We start from the raw sequence: 19,871 nt of genomic DNA, 5'->3' as shown, positions 1-19,871 counted from the left end.
CTTTCACAACTCCATCTGCTGTACACAGCAGGAGACTTGTACGAATTAAATTATAAAATTACAACACTAACAAAAATACACAGATGTCTCCTAACAACTATTAAAAAAGCTAAACAGACTTTTGCTTAATTGATGCAGTTTGGCCCATGTTTAATTTTAAAAAGTTTCAGGATGCAGGAAAAGTTTTGACAACTACTACTGAAACTTCATTTGTTTACAGATGTAAACCTAAAGCAAAACTTGTTTTTGCTAGTTTAATTCTTGTGTTAAGTCTCACCTCCTAAATTCACATTGCTTTAGCTACAAGAAAATGGAACAGCCTCAACTCTGTGTCGTTCTCTCTTTGGTTTCCTATAGTTTTGTTAGAGCACCAAAGAGGCTTCATAGGTAATTCCGTCTATGCATTGAGATACACAGCTCTGAAGCCAAAGTGCACGCACAAGTTGCCAGCATCCAAGGAGATTACTGTCATGTTTATGATATGTCATACAGTAACTATAGACTAAATCTTTATAATATCTATCCTACAGCAAAACATCTGATAGGTTCATTGCCTATCAAAAGCCCAATCTAGTTATTTCAGATAAAATACTGAAGGTACAGAGACTTCATTTAGCCAAGCTAAAGTTTCCCAGCTCACTCCATGTGCAAGCCAGACTCTGGTCATTCAACTGTGGTGCCAGCTAATCCTCTCTGGGTGACAAAAGTAACTTTTCTTCAAAATTCAATCCAGCAAGGATAGCACAATTGTAAGCTGAACCTCTTCTGGAAAAAAGTATTCATAATATATATTTTTTTTGACTCTTAAATGGTTTCTCTTTTTAGCCCCTGTTCAATTTTTTTTTTTTGAACAAATGGAGGGAACAGATTTTTGTTCAAATAAACTCTGAATTACTAGAGAACAGATTCATGACACATATCTGAAGATAGAGGCTAAGGATTTTCCCTAGATGTGTTCATTGCTGCTTTTAACAATTCATATATCTGTACAGGAAATAGAAGAATATACCAAATGACCCCCCACCCCCTGAGACTGTAAATCAGATACTGTAGTGGCCAAAAATGCTGAAAAACATGTAGAACACCAACATCATCCGGGTGCAAGGGGGCATCAAGGGGTGGTTCACCAAGGGGTAAACTTCACACATAGAACCGTGTGCTATGGAGAGCTCATTTAGTTCCAGTACTGGGAGCCAGTAGCATCCACTCCGACAGCAAGGATTAAGATCAAGTGCAAAGTTAAAGTTTCTGGGGAGAACCCCTCACTTATATCCTGCCTCCCAAGAAGAGGGAAAAGATGAATGGAAAAAGTTACTGTGATTTATGACACAGGTACAGGCATTCAGCCACCCTCTCATTTTGGGGGGAATTAAACTCTTTTGTCACCTGGAAACCATTTCACAAATAGCTTCTGCAGGTACAGCAGCCCTGGGGAGGAGGGAGACCCTGGAGAGGACAAGATTCATTAAAATAAATTTTGATTTTCTTTGCAATCAGCACTTCCTTTTGGCTAAAGTCTAAGCTAATTTCATGCTAACAAAACTGAATTTAGCATTTCTGAAGTTAAATGGTTAATTTGCTCAAATAACATGCCTCTCTCTGATCACTCATTAGTCTCCTGTTACACCAGAATCCTTTTGTTCTCACACCTACTGCTAAACAACTCAACCTACGTTTTTCACGAAAACATTTTCACCTTCTTCCCTGTGCCCTCTGTGGCCGGTACAGACTTGCTATTTAAACATAGAAAAACTGATATACAATAACCACAGGAACACAGTGCTAAGGTGTGCGTGATTATCCAATTCTCCTGTAGGAACGAATTGATCTGCCTTAACAGAAGGCTTGGGGGAGGCGGGGGGAGAGGAAGCAAGCAGAAAAGCCTCCAAAAACCAAGCGATAAGCAAACTCCCAGTGAGGCTTGGAAGACAATTACAGGCCAGGGACTAACTTTCAGGCTGCAGCCTGAAGTTTCACGCTGTCTAACTGAGGCTGGGAGCCAAGAGACCAAAGAGCCATGAAAGAAAGTGTTGCAGAAGACTTCTCTGGAGGGCTGGGCTGGATAGGAGCAGTGAGCAGGCTGATGAGAGGGAGAAAATGGCAAAAGCCATCCTGCAGAACTGCCCAGCTGGAGTCTGGGCCCTTCCCTAGTTCTCAGGGAACAGTTAGCCTCAAAGAAAGGCCAGAATGGGTAGGGGTGGTTTATATTGGGGGAATTCCATTTTTTGGTGTATTTTAGAGAAAAACAGTATTTTGCATTTGAGTGAGGGATTCTATCACAGCAGTCAAAGAGAAGAATCACATTCATAGTCATTAAAGGAAAGATGCTGCCAAAAGTCTGGTCTGGGAGTGGAAAAATTGCACAACTTTGTCCAAGGGCAGTAACAGCCTAAGAGGCAATTCACTCAGACCCAGTCCTTCAGACTGGTAACTTCTTTTTCTTCAGTGACTTCAGTAACTTCTTTTTCAGGTGGCTTCCTCTGCTATAGCCCCACTTTTTCCTCTTTAGCATATATATGTCTCCACTAAAATAACATTTACCAAGATATTTGTGAGAAGTTAGTCAGATTGCAACCTTAGGGGAGGAAGAGACCCTAAAAAACCCTAAATAATTGTCTTCTTTTAGGCAAGACCAAGTCTGGGAAATGCTAAGCATTGCATGACACAGCTGTAACAAAGTTGTTGTTCTGACAGTATAGTTACATGAAGTTACATAGCTCCATGGTGCTGGCAGACAGCAGGCATATGCTTTCACTCCTGCTTCCCATGACCCATATCGCTCTACACTGTGGCATTGACATACGAATATGCCCCTCAGGCATTCAAAATTTTTATCCTTTGCTCAAGAACACTGAAATTTGAATTACAGAAAAATCAAAGGTCCTCAAGTTCAGTATCTCATTAGAAGCGCTGGATTCCAAGACCTAATTTTAGGTTGCATTTTGAGAAGTCTGGACTATGACTTGACAAAGTTCACAAAGAGAAATCACTACTGCATTTTCATTTAGGCTGTCCTCACTGGTCAGAGGTGCTTTTAGACTGCGGGTGGACACCTTGTGAAAACTTATGATGGACATCATACCATTAGTGGCGGCAACTCTGCCTCACTCCTGTCAGCTGGGAATTTGATCTGAGGGTTTTTCCCATAAACCATGTCACTATTGCCAAACCAAAGCATTGAGAGGAAAAAAAAATGAGTCAACCCTCAAAAAAACACATGAACTTGGCTTGAAAAGAACATTACATTAAAGAAAAAGCTTCTTTAAAAAAAATGCCTTCTGGTTTTTGAGAATACAGGATGAACTCGGATCAGATTGTCAAGTTTTTCCATGCAAGCATGAAAACTATATGCTTTCTTCTCCACTCCCTGCCTCTTTAAATAAGGTTAAGATTATCACTAGTCTAGAAACAAGGATATAAATACCACAATATTTGTGATAAACTTGCAAAACCTGGCAAAATTGCTGTGCATGTATTTGTTCTGAACAATAAGACTGTACCATAGGACTGATTTTAGAAAAGGAGGGAAAAATTTTAAGTTATTCTTTGTGGTAACTTTGTTCCCATTTTAAGGCCATTTGCAAGAAATAAAACTATATAAGTTTGTTTAAAATGAAAGAGGAGTTTCTCTTTTGCATTTCCTAATCAGAGGTTCATATTCATACACTTTGCAAAACCACAAAACCAATTACTTGCTTACAACTTGGCTTAGATATCCAAGCCACTTCTGTAACAAACACCTGAACTCTGTATTTTCCACTTCTTTCCATATACAAATTTCCCACAACTTCATTTGTGGCTGCTGAAAATTAAATTGACAATAAAAATTGCTAGGAGTTGCATAAGGCTTTGACATGGGTGTCTCTTTAAATGTCTAAACTTTTACCTTAAGCTTATGGTTTGAAGAAATGAAAAGTTAAAGCTTAAGCCATTAAATTCTGGAGGATCAAAGTGATGGGAAACCATGACATTTCAGATATTTCCAAATTAATAGGATTAAAAAAAAAAAAAAAAAAAAAAAAAAAAAAAAAAAAAAAAGGAACCTAGGCTAGCCTCAAAGCTTCACAAACTCCAGTGATAACTTCTCTAGCAAACCTAGTTTATTTGGAATTTCTATCAGAAAAACAAGATATGAAGAATCCTGCATGAGTCAGAAGTTTCAAGTATCATCACAGCATTCAAAAAAGAAAAAGACAATGTGGAAAATCTTGGCGACTTTCAAATATTCCCCACAAACTATCTCTGTATTTTGACTCATTTGTTAAGAAAGGGAGGAAGAAGTTTTAAGCATCCATTTATTTTCAAGGCAGCTAAAATTTTTTCTATAGTTGTTAGAAAGTGAGCAATACACACATGCTTTTTGCTTTCATTCCAAAAAACAAGACCAATCTTCTCTGCTTGCTGCAGAGTTATTCTTAGCCAGCTTTGATATTTCTATCAGCTAGGAGAGCATAACAATGTTATCATGCTAACAAATTCCAAAGATTTTACATAAGCTCATGAGTGAAAAAAACAAAACAAAAAAAAAAACCAAAAAAACAAAAAAACCCCACTTTATTGATTACACTGTGTTTCATTAGCCAAAGCAGCTGTAAAGAATAAAAAAGCAGTTTGATGAGTTTAAATTTCATGAAGCAAGTGCTCTACATTTATCAGAACACCATTTACATCGAACAGCTAAGCCTCGTAGGTTTAAGGTTGGAAAACACCCTTTAGTTCAGGTCAACTGACCATTTAAATTCTACGTGCCTACATACAGCTTGTTTTCTTCATTTGATTTTTATTAGCTGAGACAACTAGAGGGCCCTCTGTCCTTCCTCATTTAAACAAAATGGGATAACTGGTTGTATCATACTGGTAGGATGGTCAGGGTGCAAAAGGATCATACAGCTGTGTGCAGCATTTTTCCTGGCTGATATGTTAGGGGCTCAGGACTAAATTCTTTGCTGATATCACCCTACTACAGCAGAGAATTTGGCCCAGTGTTTACTGACCTTCAGAGTAAGCTGTAGCCTTAGCCTTTTCTCCCATCTCTCTTAAAAGGAATGTTCCAAGAGTTAAAAAAAAAAAAAAAAAAATTCAAATGGAAACACCACCACAGAGTCTTGGGGCACTTTCAGACTAGTGGCTATTTTGCTGAGAACCAAGGCTGAATAGGGCAAGTACAGAACAGGGAGGATACAGAAAAGGAAGGATTAATTCTGGATGAACAAAGAAGAGTTTATGTGGAGATGCGTATTCTGGGAGCAATATTTCATGTTTCAACAATGAGAATAAGATCAACATAACATACTAAAGTTGGTTCTTGAGCACCATAATTTTGTGCTGTTGTCAGCATTTCATAGGGACTTTAGAATTCAGAACTAAGGCTTTGATTGGAACAATTAGAATTTTTACGTTAATTATAATTCTAGATGTAGTTCAGTGTCTTTGGCCTATAAGAAGTTCTGCAAGAATTAACCTGTAAGTTACTGGTCAAAGTTTCTGTAAATGTGAAGACTGTAAATAGATCCACATTGAAATTTTCCTACATTCCATGGTACAAAAATGTTAAGGCGCAGCTAAATATAAATAAGCCTTGCCTGCCGTTAGTGATACACAGTCGGACTTCCATACATCTAGAACAAGATTGATAAGACAGGCAATATCCACGCTGGCATGAACGATCTCGTATTAACTGGAACCTACATTTAAATTTGTAACGACTACAGACAATCCAAGGCAGAAGTAGGCACCCTGCTTGCCAACATACGCTTCTCCAACTGCAACATTACCTATTGCGCATATCTGTAGGCATTTTGAATGTTACCCCATAAAGCAAACAAACATCAGCTAAAGCTAACTTCAGTATCTCTGGCTAGATCCTGATAGCATCAGACAACTGCCAGTTGTGATCACTTAGATTTGGAAACATAGCCTGCACAAGGCTGCTTGCCTGATTCATTTTGAAAATTTGTCTATGAACATTTTTATATATTTATTTGACCTTTTCCTGTTCAAAAAGCTTTTTACCTACAGAAATTCTCAAGAAGGGCAGAGAATGTGATCATGGCTCAAGTCAGGAAGAAAAAGAAAATGAACGAAGGAGAAAGAACAGAAAGCAAAGAAAGAGGCAAGTACTACAAGTTCTGGTTCTTCAGACGTGTCTCCAGAGTCTGTTAAGAAGCACTACAAGCATGCCAAGAGGCAGAAATACTGGAAGGAAGCCACATCCAAGTCATGGAGAATACGCCTGTGTCTGTAATTGCTGTTCTTAGAGTTGCCCTCCACAGGGTTCAAAGCTGGGACTAATCCTACTTTACATATTCTATTAGAAACAGAGAGAATGGAACTAGCTCCACAGTATCCAATTTTGCAAGTAGCCTGAAGAGAAGAGTTGGAATACAGAAAATATAGGGATATGTAGGAAGACTTGCAAACACAATTTGCACAAATAAGCAGCTTACTTGGAAGAAGCAAGGTTGAAAAATATATCTCCTGAAAACTAATCAGAAAAAGTAATCTGAAAGTAATTTTTAGCTTAATGAGAAAAGAAGGCAAAAATTGGTGCTAAACTGCATGCCCAAACACTGTAAAAAGTATCACAAAGTCTCACTGGATTTCTTCAACAAATGCCTATATTTGATTGAGCAAATGTAATTTCTTGAGAAACATGGAAAGATGTTTGAAAAAGGGCAGCTCATCTATCATCCACCCATGTCAATACCTACCTTGAAAACATGTGGCTTAGGTTGTCAAGAATGCTGTTGAATATATTTTCAGTACAACAAGATATACCTGCAATTCAGCAGGAACAGAGATTATGATTTACTTCTCTGCTTTGGGTAGCAGAGGCATATATAGATTTAAAAAAATTACCCAGCCTGATACCTAGTTTTCCACTGGTATGTCCTTTCAGTAGTTGGCAACACAACAGGGCATACTACTAAGTCAGCAATTTATAAATACTTTACACTGACCTAGCCACTGCCTAAAACAGCAGAAAATTAGGTCAATGGCAAAACTCTCCTTAATTTCTAAGAAAGCAATATGAGACCTCTGTTGAGTAAAAGTGAGTTATCTTAGTTTTATTCTTCCAAGAATAGGAAAATCTCATAAATATTGCAGGCTCCATCCTACAGTCTTCACACAGTCAAAATTCTCACAGAATTCACTGTCCAGTTAATTTAGTTAAGGACTGTAGGCTGTGCTTCTTGCACCTCAAAAAGCATAATCATACTAAGCTACTCCTACTGAGGATAATGATGACAGTGATGTGGAAAAAAAAAAAAGTCAAAAGCCAAGAGAAAATTCAGATGCAAAGATGTCAGGAAGAGAGGCAGGAGAGAGACAAACAACTTGCAATGCAAATTTTGTGCATTTCATTAATGTGTAAATCACCTTCAGCTAATTTGTCCTTTATTTTGTGATCTTTAGATGCTGCACTACTTGAAAACAAGTTAGCTAATTTTGAAGTTAAAAAATTGGGAAATAAGGAAAGCTGCATAATCACAGTTTTGATAATTTCATTTTAACTCCAAAATCTTGTTTTCAGACGCTAACGGCACAAAATGTCAGTGCTTAAGACCCACTTGACTGATCTGGAAAGCAGTTCTACATTCCGTACTTCATGCAGCAAGACTGTTAGAATATTTAGTACTGTATTTGTTATGCAGACCAAAAAAAAAAAAAAAATCAAGTCAGTATTTACTAAAGAATCATCATTCTTTTCAGATTTACTGAACTTGCCAATTTTTGATGGCAAGAATAAAACATGAAGAAAATCTAAAAGTATGTCTGGGACAACTTTACTTAAAGATCTTGTCTGGCCTACGTGTAGGACAGGCATAAAGAACATTTTTCAAGTAGCTTTGCTCTGATATCAAATGCTGCAATGTACTTTCCATATAAGAATATTGTTTAGATTTGCAAGTGATGTGACTTAATTCAATAGAGCTCTCAATTTTCTAAAAAGAAACTGCAGTGACAGGAGAAGGCCTACAGTATATTGCTGTAGGTGGGAAAGGGCCCTTCTGCGGTGGTTCCTTGCAGTGTCAAACGCTGTTAGGAAGCCTGGCCCCTAAAGCTGTACAGTGGCACAGCCTGCTTCCCCTTTAAGACTGGCTTTACGTGCCACTTTTAAAGTGAAGGGCAGGTCCTGAGGGAGATTCAGGCACCACAGAGGAAGAAAGAGCAACAGAATGAATACAACTATGAGAGCACTCCATCATGCCTACAGCTGGCATATACTGGCTGGAATAAGGATTGCCTCCATAGCACAGGCTCCAGAAGAGGTCAGTGCAATTTGCAGCTCTGGAGGCTCTGGGAACACAAGGTCTGCATAATGCCCTCCTGAATTTGAGGCAAGTGAAGCCACCAGGCATATTGCTCAGCGCTTCAGCAAGCACAGCACATTCTGCTTGGTGGAGCAAACCAGTTCTGCTGAGCAGGTGCCAAGGGGAACCTGACCTCATTGGCAAAATAAGTGTCAGTGCTTACAGCATGCTTATGGCTTCTTATGCTCTTCCCTCACTAGCACACCCAGGCCCAAGCTCAAAGTCTGCAAGGATCTCCACAGTCCCGGAACGCCCAAAGGCCTACTAACAAGACAAGTGTTTTGCCAAGCCAGCAAACCAGCACACGATGCAATCTGTCCTCAGCACCTTAAAGATATACATCTGGGAATGACATCATTGTCTCCACTTAAAAAAGCTCCCTTGACACTTTTTCCAAGAGGTGATCTTAGTTTGCATGTACCAGCCAGTAGAGTTACAGAAAGTTATCAAAAAATTCCACACCATTTCCAAACAGCATAAAATTTTGCTATCATTTCCTCATCTCTTCCACACTCTGCTCAAAAAGTGCCATACCTCGTGATGCAAATGGAGGCATTTCAGTGGCATAAGGTGTAACACTTCATGCACATGCTTCCTTTCTTCCTCCAAACAGGAATTAAGTACTGGCATGGTCATTACAAAATAGGAAAAAAAAAACAAACAAAAAAAAACCCCGCAAATGAACAAAAACAAAACCCCCAAACCCTCAAGTCCTGTTCTTCCAGTCTGAGTAAAGCTCAGACAGGAAAGCAGAGCAGCCAGATGACCAATAGTAACTGGAAAGAGGGGCATTTGATCCCTAAATAAGTCGAGTTCATGAACTCAGGTTCAGTCATGGACTTGACTGGGAGACAGAAATGTCAAAAGTATCAAAGATAGGGGTTTTTTTTGACTCATTCTGCAGTGCCAGTAGTCAGGTTTTCTGAATGCCACCCTTCCCTATTTCTGCTAATGGTACAGCTGGACTTCCACAAGAAAGCTAGGCTAAAGCTTCTGCCACAGCCTCCTTTCAAAAAGAATTCTCCCTTTTACTGAAGATTAGAAGAGAAGTTATTGGTGTCATACTGTTTCCTTCAAACATGAAAGGTGTTCACATTTGTTGATCATCACCCAAGTCCTAGGGGCAAGGAGGAGACAGAAATCACTTCAGAAAGTTCTTGGGTCTACTGCTCATCACAAGAGCACCCCCCACCCAGTGCCATGACAAGGAAGCAAAGAAATTCCTTCATTTCTTCTACAAGAGGAAATCCTAAGAAGGACTTTGGAGTCAGACCACAACTTTGCCCCTGTACGCCAATTCAATGGGGTTTCAGCATAAGGGACATTGTAACAGATGGAGCTGTACAAAGGCAGTGAAGAAGGGAGAAAGCAACCCTGAAGTAATTCAGGACACACCATTTCCTTCTCCTAAAAGTAAGACTTCTTTACCACTTTTTATTTTGTGTGGGGTAGAGGGGGAAGGGAAGGATTCTTTGTCTATGGAGATCTTTCCATCAGGCCCAAACTCAGCCCTTAGAAACGTGCACTTTTTTTGCATGGCTATAAAAGTTTATCCTCTGTTACGATTAGAGGACAATAAACAACTGGAAACCACTCTGAGGCAAAAAATGCCATGACCAAGGTACACAGGATATGGAATAACGTTTGAAATTTAACTACCGAAAACAAGTTTTAAGCTCAGCGGAAACACAGGCTATAAGCCACATCTGCTTGAGAAGCAGTGCGTCAGGGTGACCAGAGGAAAAGCAGACTGGTCAGCGCTGAACTGGCTGAAGACAGACCAGCTGGCTTAACTAATGCCTTCTACTTCTTATTTGTATTCTAATTGCATATTGCAATAAGAAAAAAGCCTGAACAAAGGCAGACACTCCTCTCTACCTCTGAGAGTCCTCAGTGTCTAAGTCTACAACACTGCAATTTCATACTGCTCGGCACACAGCATCTACTGCATACGTATGCACACTTGGTATGTGTGTGACACCACTTACAGCTGTAGTCCAAAAGTAGCAGCTGCCTGTTGATACAAACCCTCATGCTGGAAAAACAGGTGATAATGAATTCTTAAAGCTTATGCAAGTATTAAGCAACTACTTCATGAATTGCCAGCAGCTGTTTCAAGAACCCTGCCCTGTTTGCCACAGGTATTTATTTAAAGTATGATACCCACCCTTATATGAAACACATGCACAGACACATATGTATGTACTACTCTACAGTCCCTTAAGGCTTCTGAACCAGGCAATGCCAACAATTTGGTAATTTCAAAGCTACCCAACTGTGAAGCTTTCCATCATATAAAGAGAAATGAGAAGAAAGGAAAGGAACTAGAAATGAATGGTAGGGCTTAATTTCATTGTCATTTTATATAGAAATCCTTAAAGAGAAAGTCCTGTAGCTGTGAAGATTTCTAACATTTCTACATTCTTATAATGTACATTTGGCTCATAAAATTAGATTGTATTCAATCTCTCCATCACAGACTCATGTAGAACAGAAGGAATTCCTCTACATTTTCACCATAACAAACTGTTCAGGAATTTTCCACTTGCAGTATGATTTTACCATTTTGAGTTTTAAGGTGGCACTGAAACATTTCCCTCCTTATTGAGTTAATAGCATTTAATTTTTTGGTAATACCTAGGAAGATACCATCTGTGCAGATCATTCATTAATGCCATCTAAAATACTTAAGCTTTTCACTGTACCATTCTGCTCTGCTGTCATCTCTTGTATTGGCAGTTACAGCTCTAGCAGCCTTCTCAGGTACAGGAAGGAGAGAGGGACAGGGTTCAAGAAAGTTGCTGAGGTTAGAGAGAGAGCAGCGATGTGATTAGATAGTGGGAAAGTGCTGATTCTAAGATCATTTTTTCTTTTGAAATAAGTTCATATCAAACTGGTAATTCAGCAATGTACAAACTCCCAAGGAAAAAAAGGATTAATTTAATTAAAGCAGTAACTGCTAGGTTTTGAAAATAAAGAATTCTTGGGCTTCACAAATCCTAACAACAACTCACATCTGAAACAACTTCATGTCATTAGAAACACTGAATAATACATTGATCAAAGGCACTGTCAATGCAATTATAGCATGTGAAAGGATAAGAGGGAAGCCTAGACAACTAACAGTGTGAGTAATCTATTTATTTTTTTCCTTAATACTGCAATCCACCATGTGAATTCTGCAGGTCTAATTTAACTGGATCACAAAAACTTAGGCAAAACCCTGCTAACTTAAGGCTAAGAAGTGTTATTTGGTTGCCACACTTTAGGCTACAAGAAGTGAACACTGGGATCCATAAGTGAGTCATCACAGATAAATTCAGGGATCTTGAACAATAAATGGAATAGTTCAGAATTATTCTCCTGAGGTTTTAGAGCACCACTTCTCTTATATCTAGCCCTTGTACATTATTTCAAATTTCTTCTGCTTAGTTCACATTTAAAAGCAACAGGAATTCAATAGAAATGTAAGAACAGAGTAAGTGCCGTGCCCTCCCAAACAATGAACTTCTGCCTTGAAAATTTTATCGCTATTAAGCCCGAGGGTCCTGACAGCCATTTCATATATTAATTTAAAGTAAATACCTTTCAGTTGGTAATCCTGCCACAGCCATGTCTTGAAGTTTATTGAGGTCAGGTTCCTTAGACTCAAATGCAAACGCCGACAGCTTTTTTTTGGCATCCTGAAGTGAGCGTTCATGTTCTGAATTCATCTTGCTCGGCTGATTTTCAGAAACAGTCAAATCTGTACATGCAGAACACTCACCCTCCTCCATCACAGGAATGTTTTGAGAGTAATTTTTGTATAGGTCCATCTCTTGTTCTTCAGTGCTTGTGTTTAAAGCTAAGTCACCTTTGCCAGTGACTAACATCCTTGCAGTACCTGTTTCAGCGATGTCTCCTGTTTTTTTCTTACCTGCCTTTGCTGTGCTTAACACTGTGTTGCTCTTTTCTTTCACAGCTCCCTCAGTCATACTGCTAGATTCTAGTTTAGAGTCAGTTTGCAAGGAATCATCCTGGCTTACTTCATTTTCTAAGTAATTTATAAATCCATACATGGTAACTCTGTTTTCTTGCTGTGAATCTTGTATATTTTCTGATGTTTCCAGGGATTTCCTATTTACTGGATCATCCTGTATCATATGCGTGTCATTCCGAGACTTAATCTCATGCATAAAACTGCTGTGAATATATGTCTCCTGATTTTCCCCAGGTAACACATTAAAATTGTCTGGCAATTTTTCATGATTGTAAAATCCTCCTGATACAAGTGTTGAAGATGCCATGTCAGAGATGCTCTTGGCAGTGGCTGGATCGCTGTGCCCACTTTTCTCCTGTTCATTTGGCTCGGGATCCTGGCACTGTTTGCTATGAAGACTCACATCATCTTTGGGTGAAACTGTTTCTGCATTACACTGTGTAATTAAATTATTTTCCTGAGTGGTAGCAGCATCTAAGTCGCTCTTCTGAACACCACCTGTAGAGATATTAGTTACAGCAGGTTGTTGCTTACTGGCAGAATATGCAGTGAAGTTCTCAGGTGCTGCCCCATCAAATGAAGCAGATCCTTGCTTTTTTATCTCTAAGCTTATTAGTGATTCAGGATCAGCACCACTAGCACACATACCTTCCTTTTTTTCCATCTCACTGGTCTCTAGATGCTCAGTGGTTTCATCTGGATTTTGCAGGTCTTCCAGAGAGCATTCAGCAGGTTTACAGACATCCAGTCTAGGGACCATTTCTAAACAGCTACCTGGCTGTCTATTTTTCTCAGTATCCTGGAGACTTGCTAGTGGCAGCTCTGTCACTGTGTTTTCTTGTAGAAAATTGTCTTTGGGAATTTTGCAGGAAGTCTCTGTAGCTAAAGACAACTCTTGCCCCTCTGCTTCTGAGGTGCTCTCAGAAATTGCTTTGCCCACCCTGTTTGCTTCTGAAAAGTTCTCCGTACTGCACAGTTCTGCCATATCCTTGGCCACTGGACTCTGCTTGAAGCCTGCATGATTTTCAGGTAAAAGCTGGGACAATTCAGTACTCAGAGCACTGTGGACAGTTTTTTTAAATATCTGGCTGATATGCTCCCTGAAGTCCGGGAGGCCGGAGCCAATGCCCAGAGAGCTGCAAGTGAAAATCTCATGGTCTCTTCCAGAGCTCTCTGCAGACTGTTGAGAAATACTATTTTCTTTTAAAACATCTTCCATTCTATCTGAATTCCCAGGTTTCTCTAAGATCTTACTGTACTTGTCATCTACGCAGATACTGGTTGCAATTTCCTCATTACAGCCTTCTTGTTTACCAATAGATGAAAGGCTCAGCAGCTTCTCTTCTAGAATAGGGAGCACTAACAGAGACTCTGATGAACTGTCACTTTGCTGTTCTTTGAAGTTTACATCACTTTTTGTTTCTTTGGATTTAATTGCAGCTACTTCTTCCTTCAGCTTGTCAAAATTAAACTGTGATAAGCTTCCTGTAATCTGTCCCACATTTGAAATCTCTGGCAGGGTTAAACTTCTCTCTCCTTCAGCCCAAAAACTTTGGTCTGGAAAATCTTTCTTGTTCACACACACATTCCCTGCAGAGCTGCTTTCTGAATTTGTTATTTCACCTGTGCTTAACCCAGGTGAAGGACCTAAGTGCACAGACACCTGAAGACCTGTAGCAATCTGCAAAGTAGAGTTACCTTCTAAGGCAGTTTGGCATGCCAGCTCATTATTTAGTAATTCCCCCATGGTACCATTGTTCTTATTGTTTCCAGGTTGCTGGCTAGGATGATTGAATGCAGAGGTCAGTGTAGAAAGGGCTGTAAAATCTCCTTGACAATAACCAGGCTCCCCTGGTGTCTTTTGAATGCAGCTGGAGTTATCAGTGGGAATTACTTCCCTGTGTGCCTGTAAAGGTGAAGGACACCCTTTTGCCCCTGGACTTGTACAAGTTTCCACATTGCTTGTTTCTGCGACAGAAGCATTGTCCTCACAACTTAACTTCATGTTTTCATGCTTCTGGATGATTCTCCCATCAGCAGTCAGAACCTCTATCTTTTCTGTATCTGAGCTTTTTGCCATTAATGTCATTTTCTCTTGAGTTTCTGGACTAGGTACTTGAGGATCATTTTTCTCAGAATTATCATAAGTACATGCTACTTCACTATCAGTTGGAAAAGCCTGTGATATGTTAGTGGCACTTACTGAATTCTGTGTCCCTGGAAGAGAGCTTATAGCAGTAGCACTGCTTTCGCCAGTATTGTCTTTAATCCTGCATGTGCTGACTGGCTGTTCATTCTTGTCGGATTCTTTAAAAAACATATCACTATGACATGCTTCTTCATGCTGAGTAGCTGAGATCAAAGTATTATTATCCTGCTTGGGCTTGTTTGAGTTTTGCTTACTGAGGCAGTTTTCTTCTGCCTTGAGATCAGTTTTGTTTTGATGGTTGCAATCTTGCAAATTTGACATGGCCACACCAGAAATATTTTGCAGGTGTTCACTGCTGCACATATCCTCTGACACCGTTTCAGTACTTTTATCCTCGTCCTTTTCTTTCGAGGTGTCAGAATCGCATCGGAATGGTGCTGGATCTACCACAGGAGATTCTTGATTAAGGTTGTTTGAGATATTTAGAGACATTTCTGATACGTTGCTGTAATCATTTAATCCCAGTAACTGCTCAGGTTTTGGAGCCTTCGGTTTGTGTTCCTGATCATCTGTTCTTGTGACAGTTGCAAGATTGCTTTGAAGTTGCTGTTGTTTGAGTCCTGTATTTGAAATCCAAGTGCTTTCACCAGCAACAGACACTGAATTCTCCATTTGCTCTGCATGTGGAAGGGCAATTGGAACATCTGCATTTTCTTGCAATTCCCTAATACTGCATACTAGGGTCTCAGCAGAGCTGCAGTTGTCTTTCTCAGAGGGGTAGTTATTTTCACTGATGCTGTTATCACCCATTTCTTTCATGTGAACTTGCTGAGGAGCAAACTCCACAGTATTTACTACAATTTTTGAGGTTTCTGAACAAGCCATCTGCATATTTCTGTGACTTCCTGCAGCCATTTGTTCCTGCTGAGCTTGCATCAGCACATCAGATTTGCATTCAGTTTTCAGTGCCAAAACTTTGTCCTCCATAAGACTTTTCACTGCATTTTGGTGCTTCTCCTGTTCAATAGCCTTGTTTTCTTTACCATCCATACCACTGCTTTGTTCAGCTACAGTTGCAGGTACTTGCTCTGGATCTCTGTGAGGCACTTCAGTTAAGCAACTGTTCTGTTCTTTGTTGTTCCAAAACCGTGTGGCCTTCTCAGATTGTATAGCAATGCGATCCACAGTTCCTGCCAATTCATTTAAGCCCTGAAGTTCAAGTTTTGTTTTGGAAATTTCTGCACTTTCTTTCGACTTGCTGTAGCTCTCAGGCTTTTCTTGACATTCAGTTTTGCATTTGGGCTCTAATGTCGTTTCTTTAGCAAAAGCCTGTTCCCAGGATTCATCCTGCTTACTCCATGTAATATAATTGTTCTCAGAGTGGAGGAGTGGTGAACTATGTGCACTAGCTAAACAAACCTTTTCAGTCCCGTTAGATCCTGGCAAGCCTGAAGTTTTGTCTTCTGCTTCAGTGTTAAAACAATCAAAACTCAGTGGGCGTTCTTTCCTGGATAACTGTGGCGAAACCACAAGTGGAAAGCTGTTCTTACTTTGTAGGTCATCTGTGGCAGCTGCTTTCTCTTTACTCATTTGTCCTTCAGGTTTACAACAAAGGGAGTGTGAATTGTCTTCAGGTGATTTAAAGTTACAGTCTGAATTCAGATGCTTACCCACAGCTTCTTCCTTTAGGTCACCATTTGAAGTCTTTTCAAAAAAACTGAATTCTTTGGAATTGTGTCCCAGGTGGGTATCTCTTACATCCTGATTGTGGCTACTACCAGAGTTCAACAGTATTCTTTCTGCCTCAGTTGACCCTTCAGGTACTTCACTGGTTTCTGTCACTTGTGCCTCCTCTGTCATGATTTTGGTTTTTTCTCCTGTTACACTCGTATCACTTTCCTTTTGATTCTGCTCTGTGGATCTGCTCAAAGAAGTAGTTAATGCATATTTTTTCAGTAATCTTTTATCTACCAAGGCATTTTCCTTTGTGGGATTGATAATATTTTCTGTTTCAGAAAGTGCAGTGCTTTCTCTAGACACATCATCAGCTTTTATGATTTTGTTGCTGCTGGCTTGATCTTTTGGGCTCTCAGTTGTGACAGCTGATTTTTGCTCTTTCTCTTGCTTAAATAATAAAGGCACACTCAAATGCTCAGCACTAACAAGCTCATCTTCCTTTTGAAGCTCTCTTTGAAAAGTGGGTTCTGTTTTTCCAGAGGCAGTTTTCACTGTTTCACTTATCATTGGATCTTGATAGTCATTTCCAGACATGTATTCCCTTGAAGGTTCTTCTGGCTTTGGTGCCAGGAAGAAATTTGGAGGGTTAAAAGGCAACTCTGACATTAAAGTACAAACTTCTGATCGCTCCCCGTCGCTTCCAGATAGAACCGGGTTTGGCTCATTCTCTTTAGCTGTTGTTAAAGCCCCCATTTGTAGATTACAGCCTCCACCCATCTCAGACCTTTCAGTGAAACTCTGGGCATTCACAATTGCTCCATATTTTTCACTGTCTGAACCTCCTGTTGCTGGGTAATTTAGGATTAAGGTTTCCTTTTTCATTAGCAGACCGTCTCTACCATCTGTGTTCTGTCTACCTAGCTGCATTACACTCTGTGGCTGACCTACTTCCAAAACTCCTAGCTCCTGCTTGGCCTCCTGAGTGGTAAAATAATCTGCTTCTTTACTCTGGGGAAACATGATGACATGTGGCTCCCTCATGCTGCCCTGCTGTTCATGCTGCCAGAATGGTTCTAATTCACTCAAACTCATTTGTGTAACTCCTTGCATTTCTGTAATTGCTGCAGGAGGGCTGGCTTCCAAGCTGGTGTTTCTGGGATCACTCTCACTATTTTTCATAGAAGCAGCAGCAATATTGTCACATTTTGGGCCCCTGTCCATGGATATGGCATGTGCTACTCCCTCTGCTTTGTCATTCACTGGATCTGGTGACAGCACTGTTTCATTACAATCTGAGGCTGGTAACTTGTCATTGCTGCTTGTAAGATCTGCTACAGATTCTTTAGCACAGGCTGCTAAATGCATTGGACTAGGCAGACTGTTCTCTCTTGCTTCTGCAGCCTGCTTTAAGGAGTTGGAGCCAGTTTGTTCTCCATGTTCTTGCAAGATACTGCTTTGTCCCGTCACCTCTGAAGATACCATGCTTGAATTTGGATTGGATAAATCTTCAGCACCGTAGCTACTGATGCCTTCATTACTGATGCTGCCAATAATGGAAATGTTTATTTGTTTCATGTCAGTAAAGAAAATGAAAAAAAGCATAAAAACAATTCATGCCACTGAGGTTTCAAAGCCATGCAGCACATGCATTGAAAAGCTGATGATCTGCTTTAAGGAGCCAAACCATCAGACACACGGAACAGTAATTCAAATGTTCATTACACTGAAAAACAAGTCCTCAGTCTTGCCTGACAGTTATCATATTCATGGCATGCATTTTAACCACTGCAAAGTCTGTCTTAATTAATAAAGTGTTCCCCAGCAACCCCCCCCCCCCCCAAAAAAAAAAGAAGGCTAACAGAGCAACATGAGAAAGAGACAAAAATACTGGAAAAAATACCAGCACCTCAAAAAAAGATTTTCATTTCTCCTTCAGTGGGTCTACTTTGTAGAAAGCTAAAGGCTGTGCAATCTAGAATCACTTCTGTTATATGGCTATACCTTTATTGTGTAGTAGAAGATTAAGAAGGGCCCATCTGTCAAATGTTTTCTACTACTACCCAGCATAGTTTGTTCATAAGGGCAGAGGTCTCCCCTACAGAACTACATTGTCATACAGTAATAAACACCCTGTGAGGTCATTTTATTGCAGCACTTGATTTCAGTGCATATAAGGTGTAACTGTTTGTATGCTCCTTCCTTCCCACCCCTAAAAGATAAGATACAGTAGAGAAAATGGAAGTAGCAATGACATGGATGCACTAACTGCAGAGAACTTGAAGGTATTCTTACTATTTTTCATGTGCACTGTGTGGGCCTCAGTTTCCCCACCCATAGGTTTGTAGGTGATGAAATAGGTTAACCTTGTTCTCTTCCTCATCTCATCTGAGTAGCCTGGGCATATTTTTACTTCCTTAAGTAATGTGGCATGAAATATGTACAGTTCTATATTTGGTTTTGAATTTATAAAAAAAAGAAGTCTCTTGATAGTGTCATTCACTTGACATTAAATAATAAGTATCCCCCTTCCCCCTTCATCCATAGCAAGGTATAAAGACATCATGTTGTAAAGTGTTTGGAAATCTATGGAAAGGTAGTGCACTCAAATAGGAGCAGTTCCACAGCTGCATATAGAGAGTTTTTTCATGATGAACTTGTCAACAAAGCTTTGCCACAGTTTAGCAATAACGGGCTGTGTTTTAGAAATTCCAAATGCCCTACAGATGTGCTTGGAACACCTTCTGTAAGGTCAAGCATAGACTGGATTTTAACGTCTCCAGAAATCTGAGAAGCATCTCTCCCCTAGTTTTATGCACAAAACACATGACACAGAGAAGCAAGTCAGTGACATACTCTGGCCCCTGAGCTTTAGGCCTGCTTTTAGACAAACATCGGCTCTTCAGTAACTGTTGAAGCAGCATGGAAGCCACACACTGTTGGGCTATGCTATGGTACACAAAATGCCGTCCTTATACTGTGGACTGCCTAATGGAACAAAATTTCTTTGAAAGGGCTGCATGTAAAAATGAACACTACACCATCTTAGACCCCCACCAAAACTTCTTCAGTACCACTGTGGGGGAAAAAGATCTAGTCTTTAATGAGCTATTGAAATTTGTCTATGTTAAAGGTAAGTCTCAAATCCAAGGTAAAGTGTTTATGAGATGCAATTAATTTAGAGCTTAACCAAGCTTCAGTGATGTTCAGCATCAGTTTGTTTATTTTATAGCATCTACACATTTTATTTCAACTTCTAAAAATTGTTTTGCCCAAAGGAATTCTTTTCCTAGCACACTGAAAATACTTTTCCATACATAATTTGCTGACACTTGGAATGGCAATGCAATGGTTGGTATCTGTCGATCACTGGCAACATGGTGCATAACAGAATGTGAACAAACAACCAGGAGATGCCAGGAGGCTTTCCCTAATAAAGGAATAAACTTTATCATTTGACATTAATTTTGTGCTCAGGGAAGCTTGATTAGAAGAGCAGGGGCAGAAAGCACAAAATTGAATTGGAGAAGGGATGAAAAAGTGGGAGTAAATTGCCATCCCAGCATTTGTCCGTTTTGCAGGTTTACCTTCTTGCTAAGTAAACTGTTCATAAACAGTTGTGTGTCCAAGGTTCTTCAGCCTGGAAGCAGGCTCCTGTCAGAGACACAGTCTTCATATAAAGAACAAGGGAAGAACCAGGGGGAGAAAAAGAAAAGCTCTCTAACCTTCGTGAGACTGAGTGTTAGAAGAAGTA

At 39.8% G+C, this 19,871-nt stretch overlaps 1 protein-coding gene across 9 annotated transcripts in view; it reads right to left on the bottom strand.

Moving 5' to 3' along the window:
• Nucleotides 1-19,871, bottom strand: part of TACC2 (transforming acidic coiled-coil containing protein 2) — a 136,005-nt gene that overhangs the window by 93,289 nt on the left and 22,845 nt on the right. For all 9 annotated transcript variants that reach the window (XM_026114965.2, XM_064514337.1, XM_064514335.1 and 6 more), the window contains one exon: nucleotides 11,901-17,663. In XM_026114965.2, the coding sequence (XP_025970750.2) occupies nucleotides 11,901-17,663 (5,763 nt within the window). The remainder of the gene's footprint in view (nucleotides 1-11,900; nucleotides 17,664-19,871) is intronic.

The sequence above is a fragment of the Dromaius novaehollandiae genome, chromosome 6 (assembly GCF_036370855.1).
Source record: "Dromaius novaehollandiae isolate bDroNov1 chromosome 6, bDroNov1.hap1, whole genome shotgun sequence".
NCBI classification, from domain to species: domain Eukaryota; kingdom Metazoa; phylum Chordata; class Aves; order Casuariiformes; family Dromaiidae; genus Dromaius; species Dromaius novaehollandiae.
The sequence above is the reverse complement of the archived record's forward strand: the minus strand, read 5'-3'. Positions and strand labels throughout refer to the sequence as shown.